Source organism: Hyaloscypha bicolor, assembly GCF_002865645.1.
Source record: "Hyaloscypha bicolor E unplaced genomic scaffold K444scaffold_189, whole genome shotgun sequence".
Classification (NCBI taxonomy): Eukaryota; Fungi; Ascomycota; class Leotiomycetes; order Helotiales; family Hyaloscyphaceae; genus Hyaloscypha; species Hyaloscypha bicolor.
The window spans coordinates 163063-181619 of record NW_020194691.1 but is presented as its reverse complement, the minus strand read 5'-3'; the positions used below and the strand labels follow the sequence as shown (position 1 = coordinate 181619).

The 18557-nt window shown below is 37.0% G+C and overlaps 3 protein-coding genes across 3 annotated transcripts; 2 read left to right on the top strand and 1 right to left on the bottom strand.

Moving 5' to 3' along the window:
* The first annotated feature begins 936 nt into the window (after nt 1–936).
* Nucleotides 937–3552, top strand: K444DRAFT_622321 (HET-domain-containing protein). Its single transcript, XM_024882077.1, has one exon. The coding sequence runs from the start codon at nt 1113–1115 to the stop codon at nt 3210–3212; it is 2100 nt and encodes a 699-aa protein (XP_024726583.1). The 5' UTR covers nt 937–1112; the 3' UTR covers nt 3213–3552.
* A 12609-nt stretch (nt 3553–16161) lies between these two features.
* Nucleotides 16162–16697, bottom strand: K444DRAFT_638309 (uncharacterized protein; the record flags this gene model as incomplete). The annotated part of the gene is made up of 2 exons (XM_024884235.1): nt 16162–16493; nt 16541–16697. The coding sequence occupies 2 exons, from the start codon at nt 16695–16697 to the stop codon at nt 16162–16164; spliced, it is 489 nt and encodes a 162-aa protein (XP_024726582.1).
* Nucleotides 16698–17544: 847 nt separating this feature from the next.
* On the top strand, nt 17545–18148 carry K444DRAFT_281068 (uncharacterized protein). Its single transcript, XM_024871561.1, has one exon. The coding sequence runs from the start codon at nt 17694–17696 to the stop codon at nt 18021–18023; it is 330 nt and encodes a 109-aa protein (XP_024726581.1). The 5' UTR covers nt 17545–17693; the 3' UTR covers nt 18024–18148.
* Nucleotides 18149–18557: the final 409 nt, after the last annotated feature.

Sequence of the window (18557 nt, the reverse complement as noted above, 5' to 3'; positions counted from 1 at the left end):
AGAAGCTTTTGCCCTTTGCAAGGGAATGCCAAAAGGATCGACCCAATATGATCGTTCAGGAGGACAATGTACCAGTATACAAATCTCATTACCAAGGAGCAGTTTATAGCTTGTAGAGGATTATGAAAATGCTCTGGCCAGCAAACTCACCTGATCTCAATATAATTGAGAAGGCTTGGTTTTATATGAAAAAGGAAATAACGAAGCGGGGGCCAACGACTGATAGAAAGAAGCTCAAAGCAAGGTGGGAGAAGTGCTGGCAAGACTTACCCCAAAGTAAGATTCAGGAGTGGATTGAGGCAATTCCTCATTACGTGAAAGAGATAATTCGTTTAGAAGGGGGTAATGAGTATAAAGAAGGGAGGAAAAAGGGGGAAGAGAAAATTACTATATATTAGAATCAAAGTTATCAAAAAACAATCAAAATCAGAGGCTTATCAAGCAATAGCGGGGTAAGCCACACTTTCAGGGGACCCTTACAGGGCTTACAGGGAACCAGGAATAGCTACAGGGAGATTAAAGTAAGACCTTACAGGGCATTTAGTGGCCTTCATAAAATAATGCCCTGTATTCCCGATACTTTATGCCGCTATCTACGTACTTGCCCTGTATTCGGGTGGCATCATATACTCACCAATTACCAACTGGCCAGAATTTAGCAATTATCAAACGTATTAATCCAATACGAACTTACTAGATGTCCATTCTCGCAGTTATACCAATGGCAATGACCTGAATGAGTCGTAATGCCCTGAGAACCACTAATTATCGCAGCCTTGATCGCGTTAATCTGCCTATGACTTCGGACCCTGGGCAGCCTCGCTTACGTGGCCGCTGAACGGCACGTAGACTCTAGGCAACAATATCACGTCAGTTAAAGCGCATTATATGATCGCTTTCTATTCCGCTCTTCTGATTATAACCCTAAAATATCAACCGTAACCTGTATACACACCAAATTATATCGACACTTCTATTCTATAGCTTCTACGGTCACAGTGTACCCTGGAATGCGTCACACACCTAACAGTTGTCTACGCACGGCGTCCGACGTGCGCAGGGGGATACGCAGCAAAACTGCCTAATCAATCCTACAGATGAGTCGGTCCTGGATGGTATTGGGACCTAATATCGCAAACCCTTATTCCAAAGGGTCGGGGTTGCTGGGGCCAACACGATTAACGTCCAAACGGCTTTCAACGAGCACATCAAGCGCCATTTCTTCTCCTGCCGATGCTGTTTGCGGTAACTGCTCCGACCTGGATCTCCCTGGCATCTTCGCGGGTGGTTTTGTGATTGAAAATGGATTCATATCACGAAAAAGTCAACCTTTCGCTAGATGGCTCTGGCAAAAAGCGGAGAACTGTCAGTTTTGCAACTTCTTGGAAAGAGCCAGTGCATTGCGCCGCACTTCTCCTTGGTTTCAACGAGATAACGCGCACCTCAAATTGAGATGGTTGAAGAGAGAGCCGAGTGAATTGTTCAATTTTGACGAGGAGGAAGTGATTCTTCGTTTGGCCTGGGACCCTTCTATTTCAGAGGACTCGGGTCATCTTCACAGGAATATCTCGTATTGGGATCAAGTCCTGCTTGGCTGCTCAGCATCAGACGATTATCTTGGGCTCCAGCAGCGGGATTGTTCGATCGGGGTGGTAACACCATATATAGAGTCACTCGAGACTCTGAGAAACAGTATTACAATATGTGAGAAAAGCCATTCGTGTCTAACTAGCTCCAAAGATATGCGAGAGATCCCATCCGTTCCAGCCCGAGTCATTGATTGCACGAGTCGTCAGGTGGTCACGGCTCCACGGGCCTGTCGGTATCTGGCTCTAAGCTATGTTTGGGGAGACTCGAAGAAGCCTCCATCCGTAAAGATTGGTGAGACTCTTCCTGTTTTGCCTCAGACTATTGAAGACGCGATCGCAGTTACTTCAAGTCTTGGCTTTCAGTACTTGTGGGTCGACATGTACTGTATCCTTCAAGACAATGACGAGGACGTTGGCAATCAAATTCGACACATGGACCTTGTCTACCGCAGAGCTCAGGCAACCATAATTGCAGCGGCTGGGAGTGACCCTACTTTCGGTCTCCCAGGCGTGAGCTCTGTCCGAGGAATCCACCAGGCTAGCGTCAAAATGGAAGGAATCTCACTCGCTACCTTTCCGTACGATCCTTGGATGCCCGTGAGGAATTCCAATTGGGAAAACCGAGCGTGGACCTTTCAGGAAGGCCTATTCTCCCCTCGGCGAATATTCTTCACAGCAGAGCAGATTATCTTCAACTGTTCTGTTGGATGGCACTGCAAAACGATCCGCCCGACTCAACGAATTAAGGTCACGGGCGCAATCAATTCTCTGAATTTCTGGCCGTCGTTCTGGAGTCCCCAGTGTCCGGATTGGGCGATCTTTGATCTGATTGAGAAGTACAGCTCTCGTCAGCTGACTTTTACCGGGGACATTTTGAATGCATTCTTGGGAGTTTTACGTGCCGCTGAGAACCTCCCTTCCCCTGTCAGACATCATTGGGGCATACCAATACTGTCCCCTGAAAGAGGTGCCTTAGGAAGTTTTATCTTCGGTTTATTATGGACATTTACTCAATGGAAACCACAAAAAATGCGCCGACGAGATGATTTCCCCAGTTGGTCTTGGCTTGGATGGGAACGTCCCGTAATTTATAGGGAGCGGTACACTGAACCCACGAGATACCTACCACCCCCCGACTTCTGCGTTAGTATCGAGCTCCTTAATGGATCCACAATCTCATGGGCAGAATTTGAGAGGGCATTAACAAGCGACCGATCCCCTTTGCCAACGACAAAATTCCTCACCATTGAGGGATGGACTGTACCCGTCAAGCTGAAATTTTTGAAGCGGAGACATTTCAAACCGACCATGGGCTCATTCTTTACCGTCTACGCCGATTTTGGAGCAGAAAGCCAGAGTGGCTCGTGTTTTGATATACATGTCAACAATGTCAACAATGGTCCTAATGATGCAGAATATCCCGAAGTTGAAGGGGTGGCGAAGGTTTATAACGGAATCGGCATCCCACTACACTGCCATAGCAAGGTGAACCACAGATACCCAATCCTGATTCTTGTGCAAAGAGATTCATTCTGGGAACGAGTGGGTGTATCTTTTCTGGACTCTTGGCAAGCGGGTCAGTCTTTAATAAAATTAGAGCAACGGAAAATTCGCCTTGGATAAAAATCGAATGCAATATATCAAAATACTGGATATCTAGAATCGTTGCTCAGCGGTTATGACTCGTCCGTGCGAGAGACGTTGTTATTGCTGGACGTTTCCCAAATACCAGGGTTTGCGGGTAGCTCCACTCGACCAACTACGGGCTGATTTAAAAAAAAATGACCCATGAATCCTGGGGCTGGACCTTCATTCTCCTTCCGCTGTTCATTATAAACCTCCTTACAACGTTGCTTGAGCCACCCTCGATCCGCTATGACATTGTCATACATATAGATGCAATTCGAAGGGGACATTCTTGCTAGCATGCTAAAGCATGGCTCGCTGATATCTGGCGAGAATATCACACTATCTCAAGCTGCTCTTGTCTGACTTGGGACACCTTTGAGTCTTGAAATCAACTCCTAATTGATCTAGCTTGTTCTATGTCGTTTGAACATAATTCCAGAGATGTGTAGCCCTTCGGGGTACACCTTAATGGCTTCTAAAACTCGGTGGAGATGCCGCGAGGTTGAGGACGATCCGTCCTCTCTCATCCTTTACTTGCCCGAAGCTTTGCTAAATGCTATCTAACCGTGGTGTCTTCTTTTCCTAATACCTCCTCGCACTCGACCAAACGTTCTGAGTTCTATTTGGCCTTGAAATCATCCAAGTCGTTATCTATACAGCTTGACTAAGCTGCTCCCCTATCCAAGGACTTCGCAGCTTCCGTGAATTCCTTTTCCGATTTTTCACGAGTTGGCAAGAGCATAATGGGGTTTCGGACCGTCGAGAGTATTACCCAATCTGGAGATGCATCAGCTGGGACTGGAGCTGCGGAAAGCGTCTTCATGTATTCTTGAGCCATATTATTGATGGTTTTGGCTCCACCCCTCTAGCCACATCAGGCTAAAATCATCATCTGCTGGGGGTCCAAACAGCTATATCATTGCACATTCATACATCCAAGAGACTAACACCCTCCCGTGACCCAATCAACGCAATTCACGCCCTCTTCACTGAGCCTCACATTTCCCATCTTCACCAAGTCTCGCATTTCTCATATTCTTTCTCATACTTCTCTGTTTTAATTTACACTTGGCAAAATCTTGTTTCTGGCGTCTAGAGATGCTCAAATTCGGAAAGCAGAAGGTTTCTTCACGCCTCGAAATTCGAGACAGTGATTGTTTTCTCCTTTGCAATCGCCTGGGGCTATGTCTCGGATCCTTTGGTTTGGAGAGAAGGCTAGCTTCCAGTACTTCTATCGTCAATCGAACTTCATAGGCGTCACAACCCAACGATTACATCGAGACCTACAGGATCTTGAAATCTCACAACGTTTTGTGCATATCTTCACATTGCGGAATTGTATGGCCTCAATTCGTCTTGGCAGGCTCTTCTTTACGCTTCTGGAGTGTCAAGCGCCAGCTAAGATGCACTTTCAAAAGTTGGCTTGCTAAGATGCCGGAGACCGGGGATTCTTACAAGACGGGAAATCTCACAAGGCGCTTGACAGCAGCAAAGCATCACGCAATACCTCTCGCACCCTTTAATACTCTTCTACACTTCAAATCGATACTGTCATGATATTTATAGCTGCACTCCCATGAGTTCCGTATAACTCATTCCTTTCACATGCGGCGCCAGGGGAACCTGCGCGCCATCGACCAAGGCAGTATTTCGTGAGCAATGACTACAATCTGAACATGCAAGCTCAACGCCGCCATATTAACATTGGGCTTCAATTCTAAACAGTTCTTTCTCGCAGAATCTTTGAATGCCACAGCCTCGCGTTGCATTTACCATAATGGCTAGGAAGCACATTCACGGCAAGATACTTCTCAATATGAACTCGTCGTCTATTTTATCCAGAGTTCATTCTCCTCTACTCGCATCGGCCTTCTCCAGGGCCTGTTCAGGTTGCATTAATCCGGAATATATGTTAGTCGTTATTACCAGCCAAAGCAAGTCCACTTTACCTCCAAACATCTGCATCTTGCAGGTGCATTGCCTGCACTTTCCGCATTTGGTTTATACATTTATTTACAGCGTTTGGGTATAGTTTTAGACGCTCCGCTCGCCAAATACGCACAACGTTCCACAAAGACCAGAGCAAGTTCTATGCTACATCAACGCCCATATCTTTTGGGGGTCAAGAGTGCAGTTGTTGTTTCAGCGACATCACGTTTGAACGGCAAATTACAGCCCTGACCCAAAGTTTCAAAGATGTCCGTGACCCCATGCGTAAGGCTGCTACCGGGACGTTAATCCGGACCCGATTCCCGTGACCATAATATATCTGATTCAAAGGTGCAGCCCCTCAAAGTTTCGCAAGATGTCTCAAACCTAAAAGTTAGCGTTTCCTCTTGCTTTCAGCGGCTGCACTCGCTGCGAAAGAGGTGCAGCCTGTTTTGGCATAAATACTATTCAATGTCAATACCCACATCTCCTTGAGATTGCAAGTTCATCTTTTCTACGTCCTGCCGTAAAGTTTAGTGACCGATGTCGTCATTTGATTCTAATTACAGAGGCAGCACTCGACCTTGAGATATAGCTGTCACTAAAGCAGCTAAACCCGCCACGGTATTAATATTAATATCTTTTCAAACTTACGAGTGCAGCCATCCTGAATCTCAAATTACATTTGGTGAGCTAATAACTAAAAATGTACGAAATTTAAAGGGCTGCACTTTCTCTAAAGGTATAGCTGCCACTCATAGCTACTAAATCGCCACGATATTAATGTTAATATCTTCTGGAACTTATAAGTATTACTCTCGTATTTCTCAAATTATGTTTTATAAGCTAATAGCTAAAAATGCAAGAAATTTAAAGGGCTGCACTTTCCCCAAAGGTATAGCTGCCACTAAAGCAGCTAACCCGCCACGGTATTAATATTAATATCTTCTGGAACTTACGAGTATAGCTATCCTGAATCTCAAATTATATTTTACAACCTAATAACTAAAAATGCACGAAATTTGAAGGGCTGCACTTTCCCCAAAGGTATAGCTGCCACTAAAGCAGCTAAACCCGCCACGGTATTAATATTAATATCTTTTCAAACTTATGAGTGCAGCCATCCTGAATCTCAAATTATATTTTGTGAGCTAATAGCTAAAAATGCATGGAATTTGAAGGGCTGCACTTTCTCTAAAGGTATAGCTACTACTAATAGCTACTAAACCGCCATGATATTAATATTAATATTTACCGGAACTTATAACTATAGACCTTGCATTTCTCAAATTGTATTTTGCAAGCTAATAGCTAAAAATGCATAGAATTTGAAGGGCTGTACTTTCTCTAAAGGTATAGCTACTACTAATAGCTACTAAACCGCTACGATATTAATATTAATATTTACCGGAACTTATAACTATAGACCTTGCATTTCTCAAATTATATTTTGCAAGCTAATAACTAAAAATGCACGAAATTTAAAGGGCTGCACTTTCCCTAAAGGTATAGCTACTACTAATAGCTACTAAACCGCCACAATACTAATATTAATATTTACTAGAACTTGCAAGTATAGCCCTCTCAAATCTCAAATTATATTTTACAAGTTAATAACTAAAAATGCATGGAATTTAAAGGGCTGCACTCTTTGCAGAAGTATAGCTCCTACTAATAAGAGCTAAACCGCTATAATATTAATATTAATATTTACTGGAACTTAAGAGTATAGCCCTCCCAAATCTCAAATCATGTTTTCTAAGCTAATAGCTAAAAATGCATGGAATTTAAAGGGCTGCACTTTCCCCAATGGTATAGCTACCACTAATAGCTACTAAACCGCTGCAATATTAATATTAATATTTACTAGAACTTAAAAGTGCACCCTCCCAAATCTGAAATCATGTTTTGCAAGCTAATAACTAAAAATGCATGGAATTTGAAGGGCTGCACTTTCCCCAAACACATGGCTCCTACTAATAGTATTACAAGCTGGCCTAGTATTAATATTATTATTTACCGGAACTTAAGAATATAGCCCCTTCAAATCTCAAATTATGTTTTGCAAGTTAATAACTAAAAATGCATGGAATTTGAAGGGCTGCACTTCCCCAAAGATATGGCTGCTACTAATAGTATTGGGAGCTAGCCTAGTATTAATACTTCCACGCTTCACTGCCTCAACCACATCTCTAATCTGCGAGTGCAGCTTCTCACCGCATTATCAGATTATCGCTATACCAGGACTAATATCTTCTTATAATTCCGGGAGGTATGCTCTAGTATTTCTCATTGCTCTCATATATCTCCTTGCCCCGCCCCAGGTTCATTACTTCCCAATTACATCCCCAACCTGCAAGTGCAGCCTTCAAGCGACCCTTTGCAGCTTTCTGAACTCTCAGGGACTGCGTTTTTAATATTTCCCGTTATCTCTAATAATTCCCATGGGCTGCGTTCACGATTCAAGAGTAGCCATTACCAAGTCCGCGGCTTACAGCCAGCTTGCAGTTAATTACAGCCGCATTCTTCTAGTGCAGCCTTTCTAACTTTTAGGTATTGCATTTTAGATGTTCTTGATTGTCTCTAGCAATTCTTATAGGCTATATTCACGATTTAAGAGTAGTTGCCTACAAATTCTGCCCGCATTATTGACCGACTCATGGCTAATTACAACCGTACCGGAAGTGCAGCCCTTGAATACTCTCGCAAACTTTACTTTACTCACGAAATAGCCATACTATAAAATCTCAGAGGCTGCACTTCTCAGTTATAGTCTCTCTTCGCTAGGACAAGAACAAGTAGCAATAGTATATTAGCGGGAACATTACTCAACCATGCAACTATAGGACCCTAAAACCAGTAAGAAACATTAAGAGACACTGGGGAAACTCTTATATAAATGCCAGAGCTTGCACTACTCATAAAAAGTCTGTATGCTTTCTTTTATAATAAAGACAAGCAGTATAGTAACCTAGCAATTACATTACTTATTTATGAGAGTATAAGACCCAAATCCCGTGAGAAGCATTATTAGGCTTTGGGAATATTTTACTACAAACGGTAGCACCTGCACTACTCACATGAAGTTTATAATCCCTTGCCTCTAGCATGAAAATTTGCGCATATAAAATGCCAGTAATATTAATACTCGATTATACAAGTACAGGACCCCAAATCTTGTAAGAAGCTTTATTAGGCATTAAGATAATCTTAATATAAATGTTAAGGCCTGCACTACTTATATAAAATCTGCATTCTCTTGTCTTGAGTGTGAAAATTTGCGTATATAAAATGCCAGTAATATTAATACTCGATTATACAAGTACAGGACCCCAAATCTTGTGAGAAGCTGTATTCGGCATTGAAATAATATTAATATAAGTATTAAGGCCTGCACTAGTCAAATAAAGTATATATCCTCTCATTGCATGTGTGAAAACTGGCGGGTATAAATTTTGGTAATGTTCTCACTCGATAAAAGGAGTGCAGGACCCTAAATCCCATCAAAATCTTTATTGCGTATCGGGGAGTCTTTGATATAAGTTGCAAGACCTATACTATTTATAAAGAGTAAATATTCTCTTTTGTCGCGGGTGTAAATATAGGCGAATGCGCATATCAGTGGCATTGTCACCCACTTGTCTTACTATAAAGTGCCAAACCCTGCGGAAGGCATTATTGGGCAATGGAAATATTCCAGTATCAATGCCAGCACCTGCACTACTCAAATATAGGCTGCACTCAAGTCGCAAATGTTATCCAAATATGCTATAAAGATGATACGTAGGCTAAAAAGAAACTGGGATTAGCCAGAAACATTAATCCATTCCCCTAAGCGAGGAAATAAGTCTTGGGTCTCGGATTTACATGCTTGGGAACTTCTAATATTGCACTGGCTCTCAGCCACAATCTTTCTCACAAACATTAGCACGGTCTAATACCATTACACCGAAACATAACTTTCCTGCATTTTATTCCATCTCATCTAATGGATCTGGAAGCATTCGTAGGTGATAACAGCTCTGCATTAGCCGCATTGCAAGTCAGCATTCTGTCTGGTATTGCGTGCTCGTTACACCCTCGAAGACCGCCATGCAGACAGCTGCATTCAAGAGCAGCGCTTTTAAATATTAGTACCATACTCATTAATAATGTTTACCTTATCCCTATTAAGACTGGCTCCAAGGGTTCGAGTCTATTAGTCGCTCAATCTGTAATGACTCCCAGCGCTTCCACTTAATATACACGCGCGATTAAGGTAACATTTATGCATTTCAGCCTAAAGCCAGTGTGGGCTCTGATAAGCTCGATAAGCGATGATTAGATAATCGCGCTAATTTGTCGATAATCGATAATTATCAATAATTAGCGATAATTATCGTTCTAGGCGGTGAGGGACCCGGCAGAATCTGCCCCTCCTGCTCTCTGTTCCAATTAATTAATTAATTAATTAATTAATCTTTATACTAGTTCTTTAAAGAATATAACTAATTTGAGATATATTAAAAAAGTAATAATTTGAGTTATTGCTTTATTAATCTAATGGCTAGCTAACTGCTTTGCCTTAGATATAAAGGTTAATTTCCTAACGCCTAACCTGGTTACTTTGCCAGTAACTCAAGTAAACTAACTATCCTATAGTACTACTATAAGGCGTTCGCTAACCTTACTAATGCCTATTATTCCTAATCTCATTCGTTAGACTAGCTTTATATTCTTTTTCTGGATAGTAATCCGCTTTATATAAATAGTTATAAGGTTTATTACTAGAATTAGATTAGTATAAAAATTAGTATAATTAAGAAAAATGACTTATATTCAAACTCTGTAATAAGAAGCATCTCCGCAGACTTTTATAAAGTATATAAAGCCAAAGCTTGGATATATATATTTTATTTACTTTCCTGAGCTAAAATCTCCTTTACTAATTAATAAAATAGTATCTTTGGAATTAATAAATTAGTACTTCTCTAATATTTTCTGATTTCTTAAAAGGCCTTGGCTATAAATCCAGTTAGTAGATATACTAATATTTTTACTAATTAACTAATTACTAGATCTGAACCTATATTTTCTCTTCTTTTATATAATAGCAGAAATACGGCCTTTTCCGCCAAGTGTCTTTCTTAAAGCCTTGCCTATAAAAGCTTTCCTAGAAGTAATATACTTACTATTAGTTTGCTTAGTTCGTACTATAATTAAATAATTAACTAGAGATTATAATTACTATATCTTAATTAGTATAGTAATTAATATAAATCAAGAGATATACTATAGAAGGAGTTAATTAAGGAGTTAATTAAGAGATTAATTAAGGAATTAAAGTAGTATAATTAAAAGAAAGGTATTAGCTAAGATAAAGTAATAGGAAAAAATAAGATAATAGCTTAAAAAAAATTTCATATATCTTAAAAGTAAATTATTTTATATTATAAAGTTAATTTTATTTTACCTTATCTTGCTTACTTTTTAATCTCTTCTTAACTACTTAACTATATTACTATATAACTTTATACTATAACTTATAAATTAGTATTCTAATATATTAATTAATTTACTAATCTCTATATAAATTATTCTTATAGTATATTCTATAGTAATAAACTATAATTAGTATACTAAATATATTAGTAATTGCAAAATATTACTAATTATTATTAAATTATCTCCAGAACCTAAAATAAGTCTATACTTATATTATATTAATCTTTATACTAATTATAATATTATAGGATAATAGCTATATTAATATAGTATCTTAACTAGCTTCTTTTATTAGATCTGTCTATATTACTACTTATAAGAGAAAAGTACTAATAGATCTATCTTAAAACCCAAATATTATAAAAGTATATAAGTATAATAAAGCTCTTATAAAAGACCCTATTTATATTAAGATTAAAAAGACAAAGATAATAGATTAAGATATAATTATAGTAATAAAATATAAGGTAATAAGCTCGGTAGTATATAAGAGTACTTTACTATTAAGATAGCAGGAAATAGTATAGGAGTCTATTACAAGTATTAAATTAAGGAAATATTTTTAGAATATTCCTATACTAATCTTTATACTAATCTGGCTTTAGAAAATAATAAAGAAAGAATTAGAAAGTAGTTAAATAATTACTTGGCTATAGTAAGTATAATGGCTTATATATAGCTTGGGATAATAATAACCCGGTATAGGAAAATATTAAATATAATTCCGAGAATAATATATAGTTTAAGAAAATATAGAAAACTAAGGAAAAGCTTAATTAAGAAAAAAAGATTAAGCGAGTTTTAGAGAATAAAATAAAAGAAAAGACTAATAGTATATAAAGAGCTTTAGCTAAAATATATAACCTCTTTTTAGATTAGTATAAAGATTAGTATAAAACTAACTAAAATAGAAATATAAATATATTAAATTTATAATATAGCAAGAAACTTAGTAAAAGAAAAAGAGATTCTTATTTTATAAGATTAGATTATTATATAGTAGGTATAAATTTTACTTATTTTTATATTAATTACTAATTATTATATAATAACTATATTATATTTATTAGTCTTACTAAATTCTTTATATTAGGCAAAAAGGCTATTTAGAGAAACTTGGCTAGTTAGGTATAGAAAGATAATAAATAGATTAATCTTCCTAGTTCTATTACTTAGTAGCCAGAATCCGAGGCTGAGTTAAATACTACTAGCTTTTACTTCTTTACTAAATCTCGAAAAGGCCATAAAGTAATACTACTACTAGTATATATTAGAAAGAAGCCAAAGAATAGCTTATACTAATATGTTTTCTTATCTAATTCTAAGTTATAGGTTATAGAAAATACTATAGCTACTTAATAATATTTAAGAAACTTCTTTAGTAAAAATAGTAGTTAGCTAAATACTATATCTTTAAGATACTAAGAGTTATAAATTATAAAGAAAATAATTATAATTATACTAATTTTTATACTAATCTTATTATTTCTTACTAGTATTAATAAAAATATTTAAAATCCTACTTCTTTTCTAATACTTTAAGTATTCTATTATCTCTAAAGTCTTAGCTATTATTTAGGTCCTATTTCATAATACTATATAGCAAGTACCTAAAAAGATTTACTTTACTTTAGTACTTATTACTAGAATTAAGAGAATATTAATTATTATAAGTAAGAGCTTTGGCTAGTACCTTCTTTATATATCTTAATATTACTATTAAAATATAAATAAGTTCCTAATATTATATAGCTTTTTCTAATAATAATTCTCGTATTTATCTTAACTTACCGGCTATATATATTTCTCTAATATCTGAGTAATCTTATTAAAATTATCTAGTTTTCTTTTTACTAGCTATTTAATTTCCTTAACTAGTACTAAACTATTAGGGGCAGATATCTAATCTTAATATTTCTTCTAAAGCTTTTTAACTTTAGTTAAGATAGGCTAAACTCATCTTTTTTCCTAATTAGCCCTAATATACTTCATATAGTAATTCAGATAAAGTATAAAAGTAATAATATAAAGAGGTATATTATTAGACTTATAGTAATATATATTAAAAATTTCTTATTTTTTCTGGATTTGAATATAAAAGTCTTTATTATTTATATATATATTCTATTATATTATAGTTAGTATTATTAATTCAAGTAATAAAAATTATTACTTACTAGTAATCTATTAAATACTTAAATTAAAATATTTATTATAAAAAGTACCCGATTAATAGTTATAGTATTTCCTTAAGTCTTAAAAGTAATTTTATAGAATAGTTTAAGAAAAATAGAAATTATCTAAAGCCTTCCCTAGTTTTCCGGACTAAGGTAATCTGATTTTAGATCTATAAAATACTTCTTATAATAAGTATTAAGATAAATATATTACTAAAAAATAATATTAAGTATTATATACTAGCTATTCTATTATATCTAATTATTAAGAGAAATTATTTTTCTAGTAAGAACTTTAAATCTAGTAATCTAACTAGAAAAGTAACAAATATATATAATAATATTATAAAGCTAGCCTAATAGTCCTAAAAATCAAAATTTCATTTATTTTTCCTTATTACTTAATAGGGCTTCTAAATCTCCTAAATTCTTTTACTTATTAAGCGCCTCTAATTCTTTATTTATAAAAATATTATAAAATAAAAAGGCTTATATAAAAAGATTAATAATATATTCTAAATAATAAACCCGCTATTATAAAGTATCCTATTCTAATTCTTCTTCTCTTAGTAAATAAGCCTGAATAGTTTAATATAATATACTATTTATACTAGTATTATTACTAATAATAGCTCTAAGTTATTTAGTAATACTATAGTCTTAAAATATAGGTTATAAAACCGTAAATTGGTTTTCTCTTAAATAACCTAGTATTATATAAAGAGCTAGAAAGGCCTTTATATAATTCTTATCTTATTATTTAATAAAATATATAATAATATCTAAAAGAAAATATTCTTATAAAAAAGTCTAGATATTAAAAGTAAGATAAATACTTGAAACTATAGACTAGAGTTTTTATTATATAATATTCTTTAAGCTAACCTAGTATTTTCTAAGCTTTTTTCTTATATAAGAGTAAGTTATAGAAAGAAAGAACTAAGATTCTAGATTAAGTACTTAATAAAAGATATGAAATTCGGGCTATTTAATTACTTAAAAAGATAGATTATAGATAATAATTAATAAAATTAAAGCTTTATAAATTACTATCTAATTAAGGTATTATTAAAAGATATATATATTAATTTTAGTTATTTAACTAGATAACTCTACTTATAAATAAAGCTATTATAGCTAGTTAATTACTTTTAATTAAAGTAAACTAATTTCCGATCTGCTTTTAATAGTAATATTATATACTAACTTGAGATAATTATATTAATTAGTAAAAACTAAAGTCGAATAAATATTTAGTAGATTTTCCTTTTTATAAAGAAAATAATAGTAGTATTTGGGTAGTTCTCCTATATCTGGATATCTAAAACAAATATAAGCCCAAATAGCTCTTATAAGTTTTTCTCATTTGGAATTAGATTTAGATCGAATTGAGTCTATATTAGTAGAGGCTTAATAAATTAATAAGACAGATTTAGAAGCCATATTTAAATAATAGAAGATAAAGTACTATTATATATTAAAGAAAGAATAAAAGAAAATATAAAAATTTTAATTTTTTTTAAAAGAAATAGTAATATAAATCTTAGTATTATATATTAAATACTAGCTAGTCTATATTATATAATAGACTATTAAATAGAAAGTATAATAGTATATTTATAATAGTCTACTTTTATATTAATCTTTATACTAATTAGTTTATAATTAAACTAGAAAGCGAGATATTTATATAATAGAACTTGCTTAATAGCTAGCTAGGCCTATTTTTATTAATAATTATTAAGGCAATAGGGCTTGCTTAAGAGCTAGCTAGACCTATTTTTATTAATAATTATTAAGATAATAGGGCTCGCTTAAGGGCTAGCTAGGCCTACTTTTATTAATGGAATTATTAATAACTAGATTAGATACTAGCTAGTCTATATTATATAATAGACTATTAAATAAAAAGTTAAAAAATCTAATAATATAATAATAATAGTATACTTTTATACTAATCTTAATACTAATTAGTTTATAATTAAACTAGAAAGCCGTAATAGGGCTCGTTTAATGGCTAGGCCTACTTTTATTAATAATTATTAAGGTAATAGGGCTCGCTTAATAGCTAGCTGGGCCCACTTTTATTAATAATTATTGAGGTAATAGGGCTCGCTTAAGGGCTAGCTAGGCCTACTTTTATTAATGGAATTATTAATAACTAGATTAGATACTAGCTAGTTTATATTATATAATAGACTATTAAATAGAAAGTTAAAAAGTCTAATAGTATAATAATAATAGTCTATTTTTATACTAATCTTAATACTAATTGGTTTATAATTGAACTAGAAAGTAAGATGTTTATATAATAGGGCTTACTGGCTGGCTGGGCCCACTTTTATTAATAATATTATCGAGGCAATAGGGCTCGCTTAAGGGCTGGCTGGGCCCACTTTTATTAATAATTATCGAGGTAATAGGGCTCGCTTAATGGCTAGCTGGGCTCACTTTTATTAATGGAATTATTAATAACTGGATTAGATACTAGCTAGTCTATATTATATAATAGACTATTAAATAAAAAGTTAAAAAGTCTAATAGTATAGTAATAATAGTATACTTTTATACTAATCTTAATACTAATCGGTTTATAATTGAACTAGAAAGCCGTAATGGGGCTCGTTTAATGGCTGGGCCCACTTTTATCGATAATAATTATCGATATCAATCGTTTATCGATCGCTTAGCCGATAACGATTACTAATCGATAATCCCGATCGATAATTTATCGGAGCCCACACTGCCTAAAGCTACGAAGAGAGCGCCAAATGATTGAGCGGACACTATTACACACCATGGAAAGTAGTATAGAAAGACTTCTAGCTCAATATCCATCTCCTCCGCCGAGCTTGTTACTCTCTTCATCGCCTGATACCCAGCCCCCATGTGCCTGGTCGGAAGCGTAGCATCAATAAATTCTATCGAAGGTACTGTTCAGCAATCCCTGCCATTGATGTTTCCCCGGGTGATCGCGCGGGTTCTTTGTGGGGAGCGCCGGTCTATCAACCAAGCCCTCTTCACACCACTAAGGAATCTGAGGTCCCCTCTATTAGCTCAGATCAATAGACCTTCCATCTCGACCTATCTCTGACGTCGGTATTGATGTATAAACCCCTGTATAACTCAATCCCGTTGAGTCTGGGCCGGGAAGGAAGTACCTGCTGTTAATATGTAGCCTATGCTATTTGCAAACATGTGGGTACGCTTTCGCCACTCCGCTACCAGGCAGATGCACTGCAAAAATCTGCCAAGTTGCCCGGAATCCATCCCTCTTTAGGATAGCCTCATTTGTCTATTCTCTGTGAAATTTATTAGATCCGGTTCAGGTAGACATCTAAGGTATAACTGTATTACCGGATAATAGACCACAACTCTGTCAAGCGCTTTGCGGGAAGTTGAACTCGGAGATCCCGCACTCCACGACCAGCTTTATTAATACCATCTCCGTCTCGTTCCATGCCAATCATGTCCAGGATAATGGAGTTCAAGATATCGAAGGTGATGAGGTCTGAGCCGGTCAGCTGCGAGCGGAAGATACAGTGTATGCAGAAGCCAAAAAGTCCATTGACCTCTTGAAAGCTCAGGCCTTTCGGTTGTCCGTTCAATAGTCTTGTTTCATGTCTGACAACAGTCGGATTATTTGGAACTCGCGTGTAGATGAGGAACGTAAATTTGGGACCAGCTACAATACCGCTCAAAGCTCTTACTCGAAGATTGTAGGCTGTTTACCCTTTAATTCGCAAGAATATACAGCAACAGATTCAGTTCCTTGAGGGTTCGTGTATGCCTTGAGCGGCTCCCCTTCGTTCTCGGGATCTACCCACCTGCCATCGGCCAGGGAATATGCGGCAACAGGGAGGTGATTCATACAGGAGAAGTACCACATGTTGCGCTGATTGTTAATGCGGCATCCTTAATTCTTCCACTTCGGACCGTTATATAGCCTGTAGCTTGTATCAAGATCTCCTGTCTTGGGAGCCGAGATATCCATACGGTCGAAACACAAACCATGTTAGTAGTTGGGGATCTTGGCCCGGGCCTTGTATGTGCAGGTACCCAGAAGTTTCCGAATTCAAGTCGGCTTGCTTGGTGGCATTGAGCCACTCTATTGAGTCGCCCGAGCTGTGTCTGGAAGCATGCATTCGGACTCTGTGACCACGGGTAAATGCAGAACATGCAAGGGCTTCCGCATTATTTACAAAAACAGGCTATCAATGAATGTCTCGTTGAATCTGGTGCGTATACTATCAAGTAGTCCGATATCAGGTTCAAGCTATCTACATAAAGTTTGTTCATGTATGCATTACCCGGCTCCCCTCCGATCTCAGAATCTGCTTACCTGCCTTCGGCCAAGTAGTGCCTAAAATTGGCCACACCAGGTCACTCCTGCAGTGGTTGTTTCCACCGGGACGAATGGGTTATTGGTACACCACGGTGGTGGTAATTTGGGGGTGGTATTACTCGTTAGTGCCCATCCCTAATACTGGATTTTGTTCCAAGGATACAGAGGCTGTCAAAGATCTTCTTCACTCGCAAGATCTTGGAAGCAGCAAGACTAGAATCCGACTCGAGAACTTTTAGACTGTGTATCGAGACTCGAAGTTATTGATTGTTGTGGGTTCGTATATTGAAATCCTTTTACTAACGGAGGGTGGAGAAGCTCCAACGTTCGAATGTTAGCATGCCCCCCCTCCCCCCCCCCCCCCCCCCCCCCCCCCCCCCCAAAAAGCGATGGCAAGCGGAGTGAGTTATAGTTCAATGTTTATAAAGCAAAGACGAATAATTTCCCGACGGGAGACAAAGAGGTAGCCATGTTGACTATTGGTCTCATGAAGTTGAAGGCGATCTAAGGATCTTGAATCCGTTGTTGTCGCTATATTTAATGTGCCTTTGGCGACCACAGAGTACTACTATTTGTAACATATATATACCAGGCAAGCGGTGCCATCTTCAAACAGAGAGTAGCGAAAGATGGGAAGGGATGAGGGTGGGTTGGGATTGGGGATACATTTTGCAGTTGATCGAACCGAGGGTATCCTCGGGTTTAGCAATAAACGAGCAGAAGCACGAACCAATATTCGCCGCGTTAAGTCTGACATTGATTGTATTACTACCCCCATCCCCCTCCTTGCTACTTGGTTGTTCGACGTTTTGGAACTTGGGCACTTTGTGGTGTTCGTTCTATCTAGGCTCTCGGACGGTAACGCAGTGATCGAGGACACTAAGTCGATCTTGGTAGAGGGTTACTGAACCTCGCTGGACAGTCTCGATCGAGGCGTTGAATATGGTGGCATCTGTCCCCAGCCATTCAATTGAGTCGGTCGAGCCGCGTCCGGAAGCGTGATTTCGTGCATTGGACTCTGCGACCACTGGTGAAGTCATCTCGAAAGAAGAGAGGACCCCCCGAATGACGGTGGAGGATAATGGGCATGGTGGTGGGAGGGTGGCGTTTGCAGAGATAGATGGTCCAAATACTCTTCCAACTCTCAGGCAACACAACCATCACCTTACCCTCCCATTCCATTACCACAATTTATACCTTGGCCTATTGCCTCGTATGTCCTGGTAATCTCTCTCAAGTTCGCGACCTCTGTCTCGACTGTCATCACGCTAACCTTGCCCTCTGTATTCGTCTTGGTATCCACCAAAACCCTCCGATTATCAGAACCATTGCTGGAGGTTCGTGGACATGTCGGAGCGTTAACTAACCCCTCGGGCCTCTTGTGTGTTCGCTGAGGGAAAATCT